General features: G+C 37.1%; 1 protein-coding gene across 1 annotated transcript in view; it reads right to left on the reverse strand.

Moving 5' to 3' along the window:
* Nucleotides 1-2,369: 2,369 nt before the first annotated feature.
* The window catches only part of gry (trafficking protein particle complex subunit 11 gry), a 91,678-nt gene continuing 76,322 nt past the window's right edge, over nucleotides 2,370-17,725 (reverse strand). Inside the window, exons 14-15 of the mRNA XM_073984867.1 lie at nucleotides 2,667-2,861; nucleotides 2,370-2,586 (exon numbers count right to left, since the gene is read on the reverse strand). Of these exons, the coding sequence (XP_073840968.1) occupies nucleotides 2,557-2,586; nucleotides 2,667-2,861 (225 nt within the window). The 3' untranslated portion in view covers nucleotides 2,370-2,556. The remainder of the gene's footprint in view (nucleotides 2,587-2,666; nucleotides 2,862-17,725) is intronic.

Genomic DNA, 17,725 nt, shown 5'->3' on the forward strand with positions numbered 1-17,725 from the left:
TCGCCCGTCGAAGCTCTCTGTCAGGTATCTTCACACCTTGAGCAAGTGAATAATTTTTATTTGGATTGGGGAATTAAAATCAATGTGGTGCCACCGTGGTGCAATGGTATGCACGCCCGCCTTGCACGCAGAAGGTCGGGGGTTCGATTCCCCGACCAGGCAACATCAAAACATTTTTCAACGGTGGCAAAATACCCCTCAGTAATGCTGGCGACATTTCCTGAGTATTTCAGCCTTGAAAAACTTCTCCACAAGTGGTGTCTTTAGACACGCCGTTCGGACTCGGTGATAAACAGTAGGTCCCATATCTTTGAGCTAAATATGAATCGGGGTGCACTCATTGATATGAGAGAAGTCTCCGTTGTCCCGTATGGGATGTTGTGGAACAATGTTTATTTTTTGTTTTTTTAATGTGGCGAAAAGTAAAGCGTTATGCTTACGAAACGCATCCGGAAAATGCAAACGGTTCGTGGTTCCACAAAGCAAGAGTTTGAAATTATTTCTTCATGGGAACGAAATTCCATTTAAAAACTCGTTTAAATACCTTGGAGTTAACTTCGATAAATTGGGAAGAACTACAAATCGGAAAACAGGAGATTTTCAAATAAATATATTTATGAAAAGTCATCAGTCGTGCGCATTGCAGATTACGCCCAAAATTGTACTCTTAAATTTGTACAGAGTCTCCAAAATTTTGAAGGAAACGTTATACAAAATATTTTAAGTGCAGAACAAAATTTATGTTGGACAAATACAATTATTTGTCACCCATTGGTATTTTGGTGGGTCAAAACAACATTCCTGGCAGTTCCTTTTATGCATCCACTATTCCTGGTACACACAGAGGTTAGTTTTTTTTCTGTTGTTTTTAGTTTGTAAGGTAAAAATTTAAATGTAGTTTTTAAGGATTTTATCTGTAGACCAAGAGCTCTACAAAATATGGTGGATGCCGGGAGCAAGCATAATTTAGCATTTGTTATGATAATAACTAAAATATTACTTTTACCACAATTTCAATTTGTTAATTCACCCAAATTACTAAAATTAAAATAATACATTATAGTTTTAAGTCCTCTTGTAAATGTTTTAAATTGTATGTATTGCATTGTATGTTTTTTTATGAGTCTCAATAAACTTTAACTTAACTTAACATTAAATAAATGTAAACAATCGCCTTGGAAGTCACTCCGAAGTGTCGGCATACGCGATAAAACGTAATTACAATAATGCTATAGAAATTGTTTGTGTAATCCACCAACGATCTTCCTTGGCGTGTCTCCGGAGTGAACTCTTAGGCGAGGGGGTGCGATACTCACTTCCAATTGCTGGCAGTGAGCTCACTTTACCAGTTCTTTGTAGTGGCTAAACAAGTAATCCTACAACAAATTTTGAAAATCGGATCAGATTTTAATTTTGGCTATATAAAGGGACCTTGGAAACTTTGAGGCCCCAGTGGCACGTGTTAACATATTCTGATTGAGCTCAAACTTTGGCAATCTTAATTTTTAACATGACTAAACATTTTAGGAGGGTGCCACATAAAAAATCCGACATCGATTTTTTCCCTTTGAGTTAAAACCAGTCTAGTGTGAATATGGTTGTAACGTGTTGTCGTTGGCTGTTGATCTATCAGCATTGTGTGGCCTTGACTTAGTTATTGACGCACCTGGAAGTAAACAACTACGTTTACTAAGTTGGGAACAAATAAAGGGGTGAGTACATAAGCTGCCTTGCCTGCTTACTTGCTTGCTTCTGATAAAAGAATAAAAAAGAAAAGGGCAACCCAGTTCGAAATTTGCTCGGCCGTCTTTATTCTTTTATTTTTATTATGTCAGAAATGAAGCAGGAAAGCAAGGCAATCAGGAAAGGCAGCTTATGTACGCAGGCCTTAAGAGGTAAGTTTAATGAGTTTAAAAATAAATAATACATTGACAATGGATGTTATTACACGACAATACAAAGGTCTTCAAAATAATTTTAGGCATGGTCTTGCAAATTCCCTTAATGTTCGTAAAGTCTTCATCAAATTTCGAGGTAAAATCAGCTATCGCAAAAATATACAGAATAAGGTACCATATACCGGTTGGCATTATAAAACATTTCCTAACCCCAACATGATGACACCGGAAAACCAAAAGAAAACAACAAATATTCCTTATTTATTTTTACCTTTAATATAATATATATTTTTCCATAACTTTCTACTCATATTAAACAAACAAGTTTATTTTTTTATATTATTATTTAGATTTTCTAATTAAAAATAAATACAAACAAAAATTGCCTATACTAATTGAAAAGTTTGTGAGTAAAGAAAAAATATAAAATAATAATTATTATATATTAAAAATATAGTATATCTTTTCATATTTCATTTAAATTAAGTTGCATTAGTGGTAATAAAAATAAATGTTTACACAATTTATTGTTTCCTACACCTTTTATTCGTCGATCCGAATAAAGTGGGTGTTTTTGCCGATTTCTTTTTGCAGCTCTGTATATTTACTTAGTGTACAGTTTTCAGGATATCTCTCTTCTGTTTCCGTGGAAAACATTTCATTTACTTAATTGTTGTTTTAATGGCGGCTAAAATAAAGGTAATAGAAATAGTTTTCGGTTATTTTGAAGATCCTCTTTTGAGTTATTAAGTTTTAATAGTGACTCACCAAAACGAATACTTTCTTCAGTATTGATCGTTGTACTAATTCACTGAGTAAATTATTCTGGGCCTCATCCTTTGTTGGATCTGCTTGTGTATTATAGACTAAGGTAAGTTCAGGTAGATTTTGCCAGCCAACTTGCAATGGATACAAATTGTAAACAAGTTCCTTTTCGCCAAAAGCAAATATAGAAATATCCAGCTAGAAATAGGAGAATATAAGAGAAAGAAAATATTAGTAATTTAGAAAAAAAAAATAAAATAAGTTTCAAGGTGAGCAATACTTTCTGGTTTAAAATGGACATATGCATAAATCAAATATGGGATGAAAACTTTCGTACCAAAAAGTAAAGCCGAGGGAAACTTATGATTATACTATTTTCCCTAAATGGCACTTTTGGCGTCGACTTCTAGAGATTAACGTTTGCACCTTTTGACCTCTCTAAATCATGAAGATCTCTCTTGACGTGCCTGTATTGAGGAAGTCTGATTGTGGAAGGGATGCAGGCAGGGACAAGGGAGACTTCTTTCATATCAATGAAAGCACCCCGATTCATATTAGCTCAATGATATGGGATCTACAGTTTATCGCTGAGTCCGTAAACCACTTGTAGAGAAGTTCTAAGTGGCTGAAATTCTCAACATATGTCGCCAACATTACGCTGAGGGGTATTTTGCCACCGCTGCAAATTTGATGTTTCCTGTGTAGCGAGCGGCTGCAGCGGTAATGGTGTACCAGAAAATTCTCTCAGATACCCGAGGATCTCTGGGAATATACAGCTCTCTGAAGCGGTAATTGGTAAATTCTATGAACCCTTATCAAAAAAGAACTCAGAGGTGGACATTGTTCTAGTCCTCGAACCTTATATATACAAAAATAAGGTCTCTGGACTGAACTATGCCAACTTCGAGGTCTTCGCATCGTCCGAGGGGGACAAGGTGAGGACCTGTGTGGTAGGTAGGAAGAACCTTAATCTAATCTTTCTATCTAATTATAGTAATGAAGACATGTGTACGGTGCGACTGGAGAACGGTAGAGAGAAGGCCACTCTCCTGTCCTCAATCTACATGCCAAATGAGGACCCTGATCCACCAAATCAGGGGGTACACAGGCTGCTAAAGGAGAACCTGGGCGTTTGTAACGTAATCCTTGGATGTGACGTCAACGCCCACCATTTTCACTGGGGCAGTAAAGATACAAACCCTAGAGGTGAGTAAATTTTCAATTTTATATTATCTTACAATCTAAGAATATGTAATAAAGAAAATGACCCTACCATTAAAATTAGAGACAGGGAGGAGGTCATTGATCTAACTCTGTCAAATTTAGATGATTCTGTCGTCAAGAATTGGAGGGTATCCAACAAATGCTCCTTTTCAGAACATATGAGGATATACTTTGAAATCTCTTTCGACGGAGTCCGCCAAAATCCTTATAGGAACCCGAGAAGGACGGACTGGGCAGGTTCACTGATCTGACGAACCATCAACTGACAATCACCGGAAGGATAGTAACAGTTGCTGAGCTTAACAGTAAAGTGTCCAACCTAACAGAAACCCTTCTTCGCTGCCATAAGGATGCCTGTCCATTAACTTATCCTGGGAAGAAATCCCAACCGGTGTGGTGGAACAAGGATCTTGGCGAACTGCGGAAAAACTCCAAAAAGCTGTATAACAGGGCGCACGCGACGAAACTTGACAGTGACTGGGAATCGTATAAAGCGAGTTTCAAAAAATACAAGAGTGTAATCAAGCGCGCCAAAAAGTAGTCATGGGTTTGTTTCTGTGAGTCTGTAGAAGGAGTAAACTACGCTGCCAAATTCCGAAGATATTCTCCAAGGACCCCAAATCCATTGGTAGTATCAAAAAACCGGACGGCACTTGGACAGACTCAGGTCTTGAGACTCTAAACCTTCTAGCTGAGACCCACTTCCCAGCCTGCACGGACGCCAGTAACCTTCACATTGAATGTGACAACTTCCAAGTCCAAGAGCCAGTGGACGAGAGCCTCATCGATAAGAAACAAAATAAAGTGGGTAGTAAGTACATTCAAACCCTATAAGTCACCTGGTCCAGATGGAATAATTCCTGCGATGCTTCATTTTGCCGCACCGCAAGACAATTTCTCCTCAAGACACTCGAACGACTGATCGAGATTAGGAGCTTTGCAGACACTGCCTCGCTGAGCAACTCGCAGCACGCTTACATGAAAGGTAAATCTGTCGAAACCGCTCTTCATGAGGTTGTGGGTTTTATTGAGAGAAATATGGAGAATTCAAACTTTACCTTGGCGGCTTTCCTGGATATAGAAGGAGCCTTTAACAACGTAAAACTTGAGTCCATTCATCTCTCGCTTAGAGCGGTCAACACCCCGGAAACCCTGATCTGCTGGATAAATAGAATGCTGGAGAGCAGGATCATTAATTCCAGCATCGGGGAGTTGACAATAAGGAAGACAGTAGCTAGAGGTACCCCCCAGGGAGGTGTACTCTCACCGCTGCTGTGGCTACTTGTGATAAACAATATTTTGGCGGAATTCGACAATCAGGGCATCAAGGTTGTCGCATACGCGGATGATGTGGTTATACTAATAACTGGCAAATTCCTATCCACAATATCGGAGCTTATGCAAAGAGCCTTATCAAAGCTGTCCCGTTGGGCCACCGCAAATGGCCTTGGTGTAAATCCAACGAAAACAGAACTGGTATTGTTCACCAGGAAGCGTAAGCTCGGCGACTTCGTGCCACCAACATTGGATGGAGTGCAATTACACCTATCTCCTGAGGCCAAATACCTAGGTACAATCCTGGATTCTCAATTGAGATGGAAAAGGAACGTTGAGGAACGGAAGAAGAGAGGTATGATTGCACTTTATTCATGTAAGAATTTGATTGGGAAAAGCTGGGGATTAAATCCAGCTATTATACACTGGCTGTATAATACTGTTGTGAGACCCATCTTATCCTACGGATGTCTTGTCTGGTGGCTTGCGCTTAGACATAATTCGAATTCCGGCATCATAGACAAGGTGCTAAGGGCAGCCTCGATTCTGATAACTGAAGCTTTTAGAAGTACACCACAAGCAGCTCTAAATGCGATGTTGAACCTCTTGCCCATGAGACTCAGCATCAAAGGTCAAGCAGCACGTAGTGCCTTAAGGCTACATGAATCGAATCGTTGGCGTGACAGCACCTATGGACATGCATGCATTCTTCGGGAGCTAGGACCAAACCTTAGCTTAAATCTGCAGGGGAAATTCAGCGACTACTTATCACCAATCCAAAGATTTGAAGATTTTGAGGTCGTTATCCCTAGTAGAGATGACTGGATCCGTAGTAACCCTCCTCTGGACGGTCTGGCTTTCTACACAGACGGTTCCAAGATGGAAGAAGGTACCGAAGCTGGCGTCTACTGGCGAAAAGCTTTGTCTCGAATACTCATATAGGTTGAACAGCGACTGTAGTGTTTTCAAAGCAGAAATCTTCGCAATCAAAATGGCCGCAGAGTTGATAAAAAGTCTGAATGCAGAAATCTTTGAACCGGTGACTATCTTCCTCCAATATCAAGTCTGAGGCCGTTCTTGAGTGTAGAACTGCTTTGGCGAACCTCACAAACGCGGTCCGACTCTGCTGGGTACCGGGACACTGTGACATTGTAGGAAATGAGAAGGCAGATGAACTGGCAATACATGGATATCAATCAATAAGTCTAGCAATCACTGATTCAATTAAATGTGATGCTGCCAAATTTTTTGGCCACGCAGTCGGACATATAACACAGGGCATAATTATTCACCAGCGCTATATGGTGCAACTTTCAATATGGGCCCATGATAATGACCTTCGATTCAATCCGGAGAAGACGGAACATGTACTATTCACCAGAAAACTAAACAAGTAAAAAAGCATTATGTTCGGCCGGGCCGAACTTTTCATACCCTCCACCATAAAATATTCATTCCTGTCCCCAACTTTAAGTGAGTACGTTAAAATGTCAGATAATGTACATAAAATGCTTCATTCGGGAGGCCCTTTTTTATGGTGCCTATATCTAACTGTTGACAATTTTTGGTGGGCTAGAAATTGGGAGGTACTGTTATATAGGGGTTATAATAAAACATGGGCCTATGTTGACAGTTTTTGATGGGAGCCTTTAATGTCAAATAACTCCTAATTCGGTTAAAAAATTTAGCTAGAATCCTCAAAATATCGAAAATCGGTACATAACGTGGGAACTTCAAATGTCATTAACAGCTAGTTCGAAAGTATCTGGGCTATACGAAAATATGAACTTAAACGAACAATTTTTGTTGCAGAATTTTTGTTGACTTTTAAATTTCAAATTACAGAAAGTTTGTCCAAAAAAATCCTTAGAAAATCGGGATGTTTGTTTTGGGGCTATACAAAAACATGGACCTACGTTCGGTTGAACATTTTAAGTAAAATCCTCAAAGTACCGAAAATCGGGAAGTATCGTTATATTGGGGCTATGTTGAAAATTGTTGATGCAGATGTGTGGTGACCACTACAACCTTCAAATGCCAAATTACAGTTAGTTCTGTTAAAAATTGTAGCTAAAATTGCCAAATTACTGAAAACTGGGAGGTACCGTTACATGGGAGCTATATCCGAACATGGACCTATGTTGACAATTTTTGATGGAGAGGTGTTGTGACCACTAAGAACTTCAAATATCAAATTACTGCTAGTTCGGTTTAATATTGTAGCTAAAATCATCAAATTACTGAAAATCGGGAGGTACCGTTATATGGGGCTTTCTGACTATTTTTGGTGGAGAGGTGTGGTGACCACTAAGAATTTCAAATGTCAAATGTTCAAATTACAGATAATTCGGTTAAAACTTGTTGGTAAAATTCTCAAAATACCTGAAATCGGGCGGTAACGTTATATGGGGGCTATTCCAAAACATGGACCTATGTCCACTAGTTATATAAGTTTATTGACATTTAAGAACCCTAAATGTCAATTGATAGCTAAATAGGTCTGAAAATGTAGATGAAAACGTCAAAATGCCGTAAATCGGGGGTACCGTTATATGGGGGCTATACCAAAACGTGGACCTAGGTCCACAACTTTTGTTATATAAGTTTAGTTACACTTAAGAACCCTAAATGTCAAATTATAGCTATATCGGTCTGAAAATGTAGATAAAAACGTAAAAATACCGTAAATTGGGGGGTACCGTTATATGGGGGCTATACCAAAACGTGGACCTATGTCCACAACTTTTGTTATATAAGTTTATTGACATTTAGGAACCCTAAATGTCAAATTATAGCTACATCGGTCTGCAAATGTAGCTAAAAACGTCAAAATACCGCAAATCGGGGGGTACCGTTATATGGGGGCTATACCAAAACGTGGACCGATATAGCCCATCATCGAACTTGACCTGCCTGCAAACAAAAGACGCATTTTCCCAAAATTTCAGCGTCCTATCTCCATTTTTGTGGATGCTAGAGTGATTACCACAGACGGACGGACTGACGGACGTGCTCAGATCGACTTAGAATTTTACCCTGATCAAGAATATATATACTTTATAGGGTCGCAAATGAGTATTTCAATGCGTTACAAACGGAAAAACAAACTTAATATACCCTCCATACTATGGTGGAGGGTATAAAAATGCTGAATTCCAGCCATCAGTTTTGGATGGAGTTCATTTGGAACTTTTTCTAGAAAAAAATAGGTACAATCCTTGGCCATCGATTCGCATGAAAAATAATACCAAGATGTGGGCGAAGAAAGATCTTATTATATTATCCAGTCATACACTGGCTGTATCTAACCATTGTTGTTGTTGTAACAGTGTTTTTATTATATGTTTCTATATTCGTGCTTCTCCTTAATCTGGCTCTGGGTCAATTTCCAGTACCAGGAACGTGGCTGTTTCGATGGGATGTAATGCGGCTCAGTTGAAAAGGTGCCGTGTGTTGTGCGGGCCTGTGCCGCATGCTGGGCAGATGTTCTATGCCCAATATGAGTTTAGACGGTTGCACCATTCCGAGCGTAGTTCAGCCAAAATTATTCTGGTTTGTCTTGGCAGGTGACGCTCCTCAGCTGCGATAGACGGGGGATGTGCTCCGAGGACCGCATTCAAACTAAAGCTGCCTATGGCATCTGTAACTGCGTCCGCATGTACACATGTTTGTATGTAACCGTGGTTCTGCCCATCGTAATCTATGATGGAATTTTCCTGGGCCAAACAATTGGGAATAAGATCACACAATAGTCTGTCTTCTAGTCTAAATCCTTATATGTTCGGGGATGTTCTTTCCCTTTTAACTACTGATGGCGTCTCTGTTTTTTGTGGAGATATTCAACTCAGTCATGTCTTCGAAAACCTTTTTTACAGCAAACATTAAAAAAAAAATGTAAACAACACCTCGCACATACCCCTGTTTACAAATATTGGAAGCAGAGAATGACTTCGATCACAAAAAATTTCATCACACTCGTCCATTTACTCGATTTTTGTTCATAACGTTGTTGTGTTTGATCTGCATAGAATGATTTTTTTTAAATAGGCTCGAACAAAACGATCAGGTTTGATGAGTTTTATCCGCACATACAAAGTGAGCGTTTGTGGTTGTGTGTTTTGTTCAGTAACAAGGGATGATCGAACATATGACTCGTTGGTAAACGTTCATAAATCTGATTTTCGTTTTCAATCGAGTTTGCTCTGGCTCAATGATTGTTCACGTGTTCGCTCAACTCAGTGTTTTTATACCCTCAGACTTTAGGCTATGAAGGGTATATACACTTTCATACGGGCAAAATGTGCCTCATCGAAATAATGGTTTTAGACCCCAAGTATGTTTGGACGAAATGTGTTTCAGACAATTTGGAGTCGATTGAGCAATGTCCGTCCGTCTGTCTGTCTGTCTGCCTGGCTGGCTGGAGCGAACGATAACTCTCGAAGGGATGAACCGATTCGGTTCAAATTTTGGCTTTCGTAATATTTTGTCCAAACTTAGTTTAAGTTCGAAGATGAGCTATATCGGTCCACTCCTTCCGGTACCTCCCTCACAAAAGTTCGAAAATGTTCGGAAAATTTGTACTCACGATAACTCTTGAAGGGTGTAACCGATTTGGTCCATACTTTGCCCATCGTGGAGCGTGTACCAGACTTAGATCAGGTTTTAATATGGACTCAATCGGTCCACTCCGTCGGGTACCTCCCACACAAAATTTTGGAAAAGTTCAGTTTAGGAACATCTCTCGAATCGCTTTGATTTTAGCTTTAGCAACTTGTATTCACTGCCCTCCATACGACGGTATAAGTTTCATCAGGGGCAAGTCCATACTTCCTGAGAATATAGCCTGAAAGTTGCAAAAAACCCCTATGACACCGTGTGAGGAGGTTGGAAGGCAAAAAAACTCTCGAACAGGTCTGCCGATTCGGTCCAAAGTTTGGCCTTAGTAATATTTTGTCCAAACATAGTATAAGTTCGAAGATAAGCCATATCGGTCTACTCCTTCAGGTACCTCCCCCACAAAAGTTCAAAAATGTTCGGAAAAATTGTGCGTACGATAACTCTTGAAGAGAGTGGCCGAATTGGTCCATACTTTACGCATCCTAATATATCTACCAGATATAGATCAGGTTCAAATATGGACTATATTTGTCCACTCCATCCGGTACCTCCCACTCAAAATTTCGGATACATGTTCACTTTAAGACCTGCTTTCGAATCACTTTGATTTTTGTTGAAGCAACTTGCATTGCTACCTCAATTGCGATGGTAAAAGTTGTTTCAGGGGCAAGTTCATACTTCTTGAGCAAACATCCCTGAAGTTCTAAAAAAACCCCTATGGTACCATATGGGCAAATCCCAGAAACAGTCTTCCAGCCAAAATTTTTTTTATTTTATCCAAATTAATTTATTTTTTCACAGAAGATTAGACTGGATATCTAATTTTAGAAATATGTTAAAAACTTTTTTTTTCTATCATTATTAACACAAAAATTATTACAAAATTCTACCCTACCTCAGGTTTTTTAATTTTATACAAAAATTGTACATATTTTACATGTTCATATTATTACTTTAGTGTTAACATAAGTGGTAAACTCAAAAGCTATATTGTTATTCACTCAATTCTCTTAGATTTTGACAGAAAATATTATCTTTTACTATTTTGGAAAAAGTGAAATTAGGTATGAAAAGACAGATCCAAGTGGTGTAGCGTTCGTCACGAAAAATTATGTTTTTTTATACTGTGGGCAGAAATTTCTTTTTTTTTTTTAAATTCATCTATAAATTTAAATTAAATTAATATCCTGCTTTTAAGGAAATAGAAAAAAAAAATCTACAATAATAAAAAATAAAAAAATTACAGTGCATTAATTTCTGTAGCGTTCGTCACGATTTGAGTTCTCCCAAAAAAAAAAATAAAATTTTTGCCTTTTAATTCTGTTTTCACTTTCTCTTGTATTCTATTTTTGTTTTATTCTGTTTTCGTAGCGATTTGAGTTCAGTTAATTGTTAAGAAATTAAAAAAATGAAATGATATTTCAAAGTTATATTTATTTTCTGATGGATGTGCAAGTCGATTTAAAAACAAATTCATTTTAAGTTGTATACACTTTTTCAAAGAAAAATTTGAGTGGAATTTTTTGCAACTGCTCACGGAAAGGGTGCAGTAGACGGAATCGGAGCTGTCGTAAAGAAAAAAAAAAATAGAAAATGGTAAAAGCTCCGAATATTGTTCTTAATAACGCCCATGATTTTTTTTAAATTGGCAAAAATGAATACAAATGGTATTTTCATTTTATATATAAGCAGAAGTTATATACAAAAATCAGCTAGAATTCTTTCGGAGAGATGAGCTAACGTTAAGAGCATTCCCGGAATTAAAAGCAAACATTATTTTTCGTCATATAACAAAAATGTGCTCAAAATCGCACTAACGTCAGATTCATTAAAACATAAAATTTATTTATAGACATATACGCATTGATTAACTTATTTATGAACATAAAATATGACTTAAATAACGTTATTTACAAGAAATATACATTGTTTCGTTAAAATAAATACACTGGTTTTTATTTACTATATACTGGAAAAAATGTAGCGTGCATCACGTAGCGTGCGTCACATTAGGTTCGCTGATTTTGGAAAAAAATACAAAATTGTTTGCCTAAAAATTAATTGTTTTAGAATTCTCTTATATTCATCTTTCTTTTAAAATTTTCATTTTGTGTGCTTTATTATGCAAAATTTGCTAAAAATTATGAAAACATAGCACAAGGTCGGAAGCTACTTCCACTTTTTGTGGCGTGCGTCACAATAACTTATAATCAATTTTTTCCGCTAATTATACTTGTTAAAAAAAAATTGTTTTATGGCATTTGAAAGTGCTCTCAAATTCTATTAAATACCATGTATAGATTCAATGCATCTATCTGGAAAGTTCAAAAAATGTTAATATTTTTGCCCGAAAACGCGTACAAATGTAGCGTTCGTCACGCAGGATTTACCCATATGTAGTGGCTGGAGATCCATTCTTTTTAGTATCTCCTCCGCAAAACTTTTGATATTAAATCCTAATCAACATTTTTGTCAGTTCAAACGCCCAAAATTCTTAAAACTCCCTAAATAAATGCGTTTTTTGGAAAAAAAATTGTTTCAATATACACAGGCTGAGGGTATATCTCTGTCGGCAAAGCCGACTGATACTTTTTTACTTGTTTTTTAACATTTCGGTAAATAGCAGTTAGTTTTTTGTTTATGAATTTTCATTGCATAAAATGCAAAATTAATAGGAAATTTGAACCTATCAAATGACTTTACTGATATTTTTATAATATTTATAAAATATTTACTTTAAATAGCATTTGCTGTAGTATGTATATAGTATCATATACTTATATGAAACATAAGAAATTAATTTTGAATTAACTAATTTATTAAATCATAATTTTTAAATCATATAGGTACATACTTTATTGAAATTAATGTTTGTTGTACTTTTATAAGAACCACTGTTGTCTCAAATCCAAATGTTGTTTATATATATTTAATTTCTACTAATTTATTAATTTTTTGTTTCCTACATACACATTTTAAATATTGTAAATCGAAAATATCCACCATTCATACAATTATTCACTGCAACTCATTTTTTAACACACACACATACTATTTTCGTCTGTTGTGATTTCAATCAGAATAAATATTCTGAGTTTGAGTGCGATCAAATCACTTACTTCACAAGGAAAAATCAAAATAATAACATTCGCTGTGGCTGATCGTCCCGTTGGTAGCAATCAAATATGAGTTCGTAAACAAAGCAATCAAGCGAGCCAGTTGAACGTGAACATCCAACTTCATTCAATTCAAGTTAGGTCACAACATTTTTTGTGTTTGTGTGAGCGACTCGAATAAACAATTTACAGCCGACGGTCTGATTGAATTGAATTAGTTTTTTGTTATGAGTGTTCGATCATACACAATCGCACTCAAAGCCAGTCTCTGATTGGAAGTATCTAACCACTGTTTTTAGTCTTGTGGGAAAGACTTTCTATACATGGGGATTTCTGAGTGAAATCGGACATTTTTTCAAGATGAGGTTTTTGATTTCCTTTATTTTTTGCTGTAGTGTTGCTGGTCTTCAGCAAAACATTTTAGTATATTTTCAGATTTTTTTGACTAACGGTTCCAGGGATATAGTGCCTTGAAATTTTTTTTTTTGTATTAAACTACGATAATTTACAAAAATTTTAAGTCCTATTTGGTAGTGGGATTCGAATGATTACCATTTTTTCTTAATTTTTTTTAAAATTTGTCAATCACCCTTATTACGTTTGGCGTAGTCGTAGGCATGCAAGTGTCGTAGACGTCGTAGGCGTAGTCGTAGTTTATATTTTTTATTTGAGGAAGAATTATATACAGCGGATATTTTTGTATTTTACAGCATCTTAGATCCATGAAATATGGAAAGAAACCCTTTCATCATTCTTAGGATTAATTTTTTGGGTTAAAACCAACATTTATTTTTTGGTACGACAAATCGGTATTACGAATGGCGTTGAGGAACGACAAAAGAGGCGTTGCCAATTTTGTTAACGACTGCATATAAAAAAAATCAAATCAATTTCAAAAAAATTTTAGCAATAATTACACTGTGCAACACTGGAAATGCAAACAACTTCTAATGGGCATTTTGTGAAAGTACATATTGAGACTACAAAAACCTTAATTGGGTTTTGTGTTCTTAGATCGGGTTTAGATTTTATGGCCTCATCTAAAGCGACCTAAAATGAGCCTTTTTCCAGTGATCAGACCTTTATCTCCGAAACTAATAAGAATTTTGCTTTGTAGTCTTCAGCAGTATTGTAGCCCTAAAGTAGTAGAACTTATGTGTCAAACAGATGAATTAGGAAAAGCTGCATCTAGCGCATCAAAATCGTTAAAATATAGAAAAGTTTACATAATTTCTGAAATTCTGGTCAGTAATAACTAAACTGTTGGGAGTTGAAACAAGTAACCAATCTAAAAATTTTCCAAATAATGTGACCATCAATTCATCAGAACATTCTGAAACTCTAAAATGGTTATTTCACGTTGTTTAAGGGGTATTTCATAACATACCTTTTACAAAACTTATTTCAAACAATGGCTGTTTATTCTAATGTTGGGGATTTCAATGAATTATTGAAATATTTACCAAATTGTTGTTGAAAAATTTGCTATAAACAAGGCGATAGAGGCATTTTACAACAATATAATGTTCTGAAGAGTTGTATATTACATTCCAGAGAATATTTTCCCGAAAGGTAACATAAAGAAGAATTTAATATTTTGGGAGATACGCTGCGAAATATACACAAATTATAAAATTTTTTTAGATATATTATAAAATTTGAGGCAATACATGCAGTTTTTCGAGTTCACTCTTCCTCTAAGTATTTTCTTCTTGCTCTTATCTACAAGTTTGCTGCAGATGTCAAAACAAGATTCGTATTGGTTTCAGAGATACAGCCCCGATTTGTTTTAAAAATTCGATCTTTAACCATGTTTAGATGAGGCCATAATAACCGAACCCGATCTAAGAAAACAAAACCCAAATATGGTTTTTGCCTATTGGTCCTCTACTTTCATAAAATTCTGGACAGAAGTTGTTTGCACGCGATTGGCTCAAAAATGTTGCACAGTGTTATTAAAATATATTGGAAAACAACTAAAATAAATACAGTATTTTACTACCATTATTTATTTTTATTTTTTTTTTTTAAACATCTGGCCTCAAGCTTCACCGCAGTGAATTGAAGACTCGCTGCAATTCGATTAAAAGGAAAATTCTTCAACATCAGCTTTATTTGCGCTTATGCTCCCACTGAAGACAAGGACGAACAGACCAAAGATATATTTTACGAGTGCTTAGAAGAAACTTATGACCGTTGCCCTGTCTATGACATTAAAATTATACTAGGCGATTTTAATGTCAATGTTGGAAAGGAGAATATCTTGGCCCAACAGTCGGGAAATCCATTGGTCGATTCCGTATTGCGACACGAGTCGTGTCGCGTTGTCAGTCGTCTCTGCGACAAAATTTAAAATTTGTATTACGTAAAGCGATAGAAAATTATCGATAAGTTATCGGCGATGTAGCGGAGCGTTTTTTGTTTTGATTTAAATAAATGAGAAAAAAATATCTGAACAAAAGGACTATTTTTCTAATTATAAGTAGTTCAGTGGAACCATTTTTAGGTTTAAATGATATTTTTGGCTTCCAAAATACGCTGTTCTTTATATAGTAGACACATTTAAATGACTTTAAAAAAGCCGTAGGTCAACAGCGCAGCCACTCCTTAAAGTGGTACTGCTTTACGGTTTTTTTTTGCAGAAGGAAGTTTTCAAAGATCCCATGGCAATGACTTTTACTTCGGTATGGCTCAACCCACATTGTCAGTGGTATCAGTGAAGTGTTGCAGTCAATAGAAGAAGATTTGTGTAAATGTTAGTGTAGCTGCGGTATTCTTATTGTTAGCTAATTTTCTCTTTATGGTGGACAGACACAAGAGATTTTCTAATACTCAATAACGGGGTCTCTGATACAAATTTCTATAATCTCAACTGGAGTCATGCGAAAGTCTATTGGAATATGAATTAATAGAAGAAAATTTGTGTAAATTTTGGTGTAGCTGCGGTATTTATATTATTATCTAATTTTCTCCTATTGTAGCTTTAAAATTTTAATTTAATTGCTCCGCAGCATCCTCCATACCTCTTTAAAAGTGGCCTTAGTTTCGTCCAAAAGGCTGACTCCACGAGCTACGTTTGGGTGGGCTTCCGTTTTTTCAAATTGCTGTTATGTATTAATATTTGTCATTATAAGTACTCAAACACCAAAAAACGTATATAATAAGCAAATCCACTTAAAATACGACTCGTGTCGCAATACGGAATCGACCCATCAGTCTCCCAATACAGTGAAACATTGACAATGGTATGAGGCTGATAGACTTTGCAGCTGCAAGAAACATGGTAGTTAGCAGTACCACATTTAAGCATCTCGATATTCATAAGGGCACTTGGCTGTTGCCAGATCAAAGAACAATAAATCAAATTGATCACGTTGTGATAGATGGAAGACATGCATCAAGCGTGTTGGATGTACGATCGTTCCGAGGTGCAAACATAGACTCGGACCACTACCTTGTTGCAGCAAAGGTACGTACCAGATTAAACGTAGCTAACAAAGTGCGAACAGACACAACACGGAAGTTGGACATCGGTAAGCTGCAATCACAACAGATAGCCACAGCATATTCCACTCAACTGGCCCAACTGCTTAATCACAGCACTCCTCGTCCCGATAACATATCAGGACAATGGCAAAACATTGCCCACTCCATGCAATCAGCCGCAAAATCAGTACTTGGATACCAGAGACCTCCACCAAGGAATCCATGGTATGACCAGGAGTGTCGTGCTGCTACCGAAGAGAAAAATGCGGCATATAGGGCTACTTTACAATCCGTAGCAACGCGTAGTGCACGAGAGAGGTATCGGGAGAAAAAGGAGAGAGGAGAAACGCATTTTCGGCAGGAAAAAAAGAGAGATGGAAAAGAGGGAGTGTCAACAAATCGAGATGTACAGGAGACAGAATTAAGTCCGAAAATACTACCAAAGAGTTAAACATCAAACTGATGGCTTTGGAACTGGCACATCCTCCTGTAGAGACCAGCAAGGTAATCTGGTAACTGATACAGATAGTGTGCTAAGGATATGGAAAGAACATTTTTCAAAACTGTTGGTATCCAATAGTAGCGAAGTCGATGGAGATACCACAGGTCCAATCCCAGAAGATGGTATTGAATGTATACCAACCGGCTGAAGAATAACAAGGCGCAAGCTGATGACCTACAAGCCGAGCTGTTTAAAACCGGAGGCGACATGCTGATAAGGTGTATGCATCAGCTAGTTAGCTCCGTCTGTCAGGAAGAATGCGTACCCGACGATTGGAACCTGAGCATCCTGTGTCCCGTCCATAAGAAAGGAGATAAGACTTTATGCTCCAACTATAGGGGCATAAGTCTTCTCCCTATCGCCTACAAGATAGTGTCAGGGATATTGTGCGAACGACTAAAGCCCATGGCCAACGAAATAATTGGACCATACCAATGCGGATTTAGACCTGGCAGGTCCACCATTGACCAGATATTTACCCTGCGGCAAATCATGGAGAAGACCCAAGAGATGCAGATCGACACCTACCACATTTTTGTCGATTATAAAGCAGCCTTCGATAGGTCGCTACGTTCAAAGGTATTCCAAGCCATGTCTGAATTTGATATTCCCGCATAGCTTATTCGGCTTTGTAAAATGACTCTGACACAAGATCTTCAGTTAAAATAGGAAAGAACCTCTCCGAAGAGTTTTGTACAAAAGAGGTTTCAGGCAAGGAGACAGCCTTTCGTGTGATCTTTTCAACATCCTGCTAGAGAAGGTTATACGAGAGGCAAACGTCAAAAGAAGTGGCACAATCTACACCAATGGCCACATGTTACTTGCTTATGCTGATGATATAG

Source organism: Musca autumnalis, unplaced genomic scaffold (assembly GCF_047663935.1).
Source record: "Musca autumnalis isolate F117 unplaced genomic scaffold, ASM4766393v1 scaffold_4, whole genome shotgun sequence".
Taxonomy (NCBI): Eukaryota; Metazoa; Arthropoda; class Insecta; order Diptera; family Muscidae; genus Musca; species Musca autumnalis.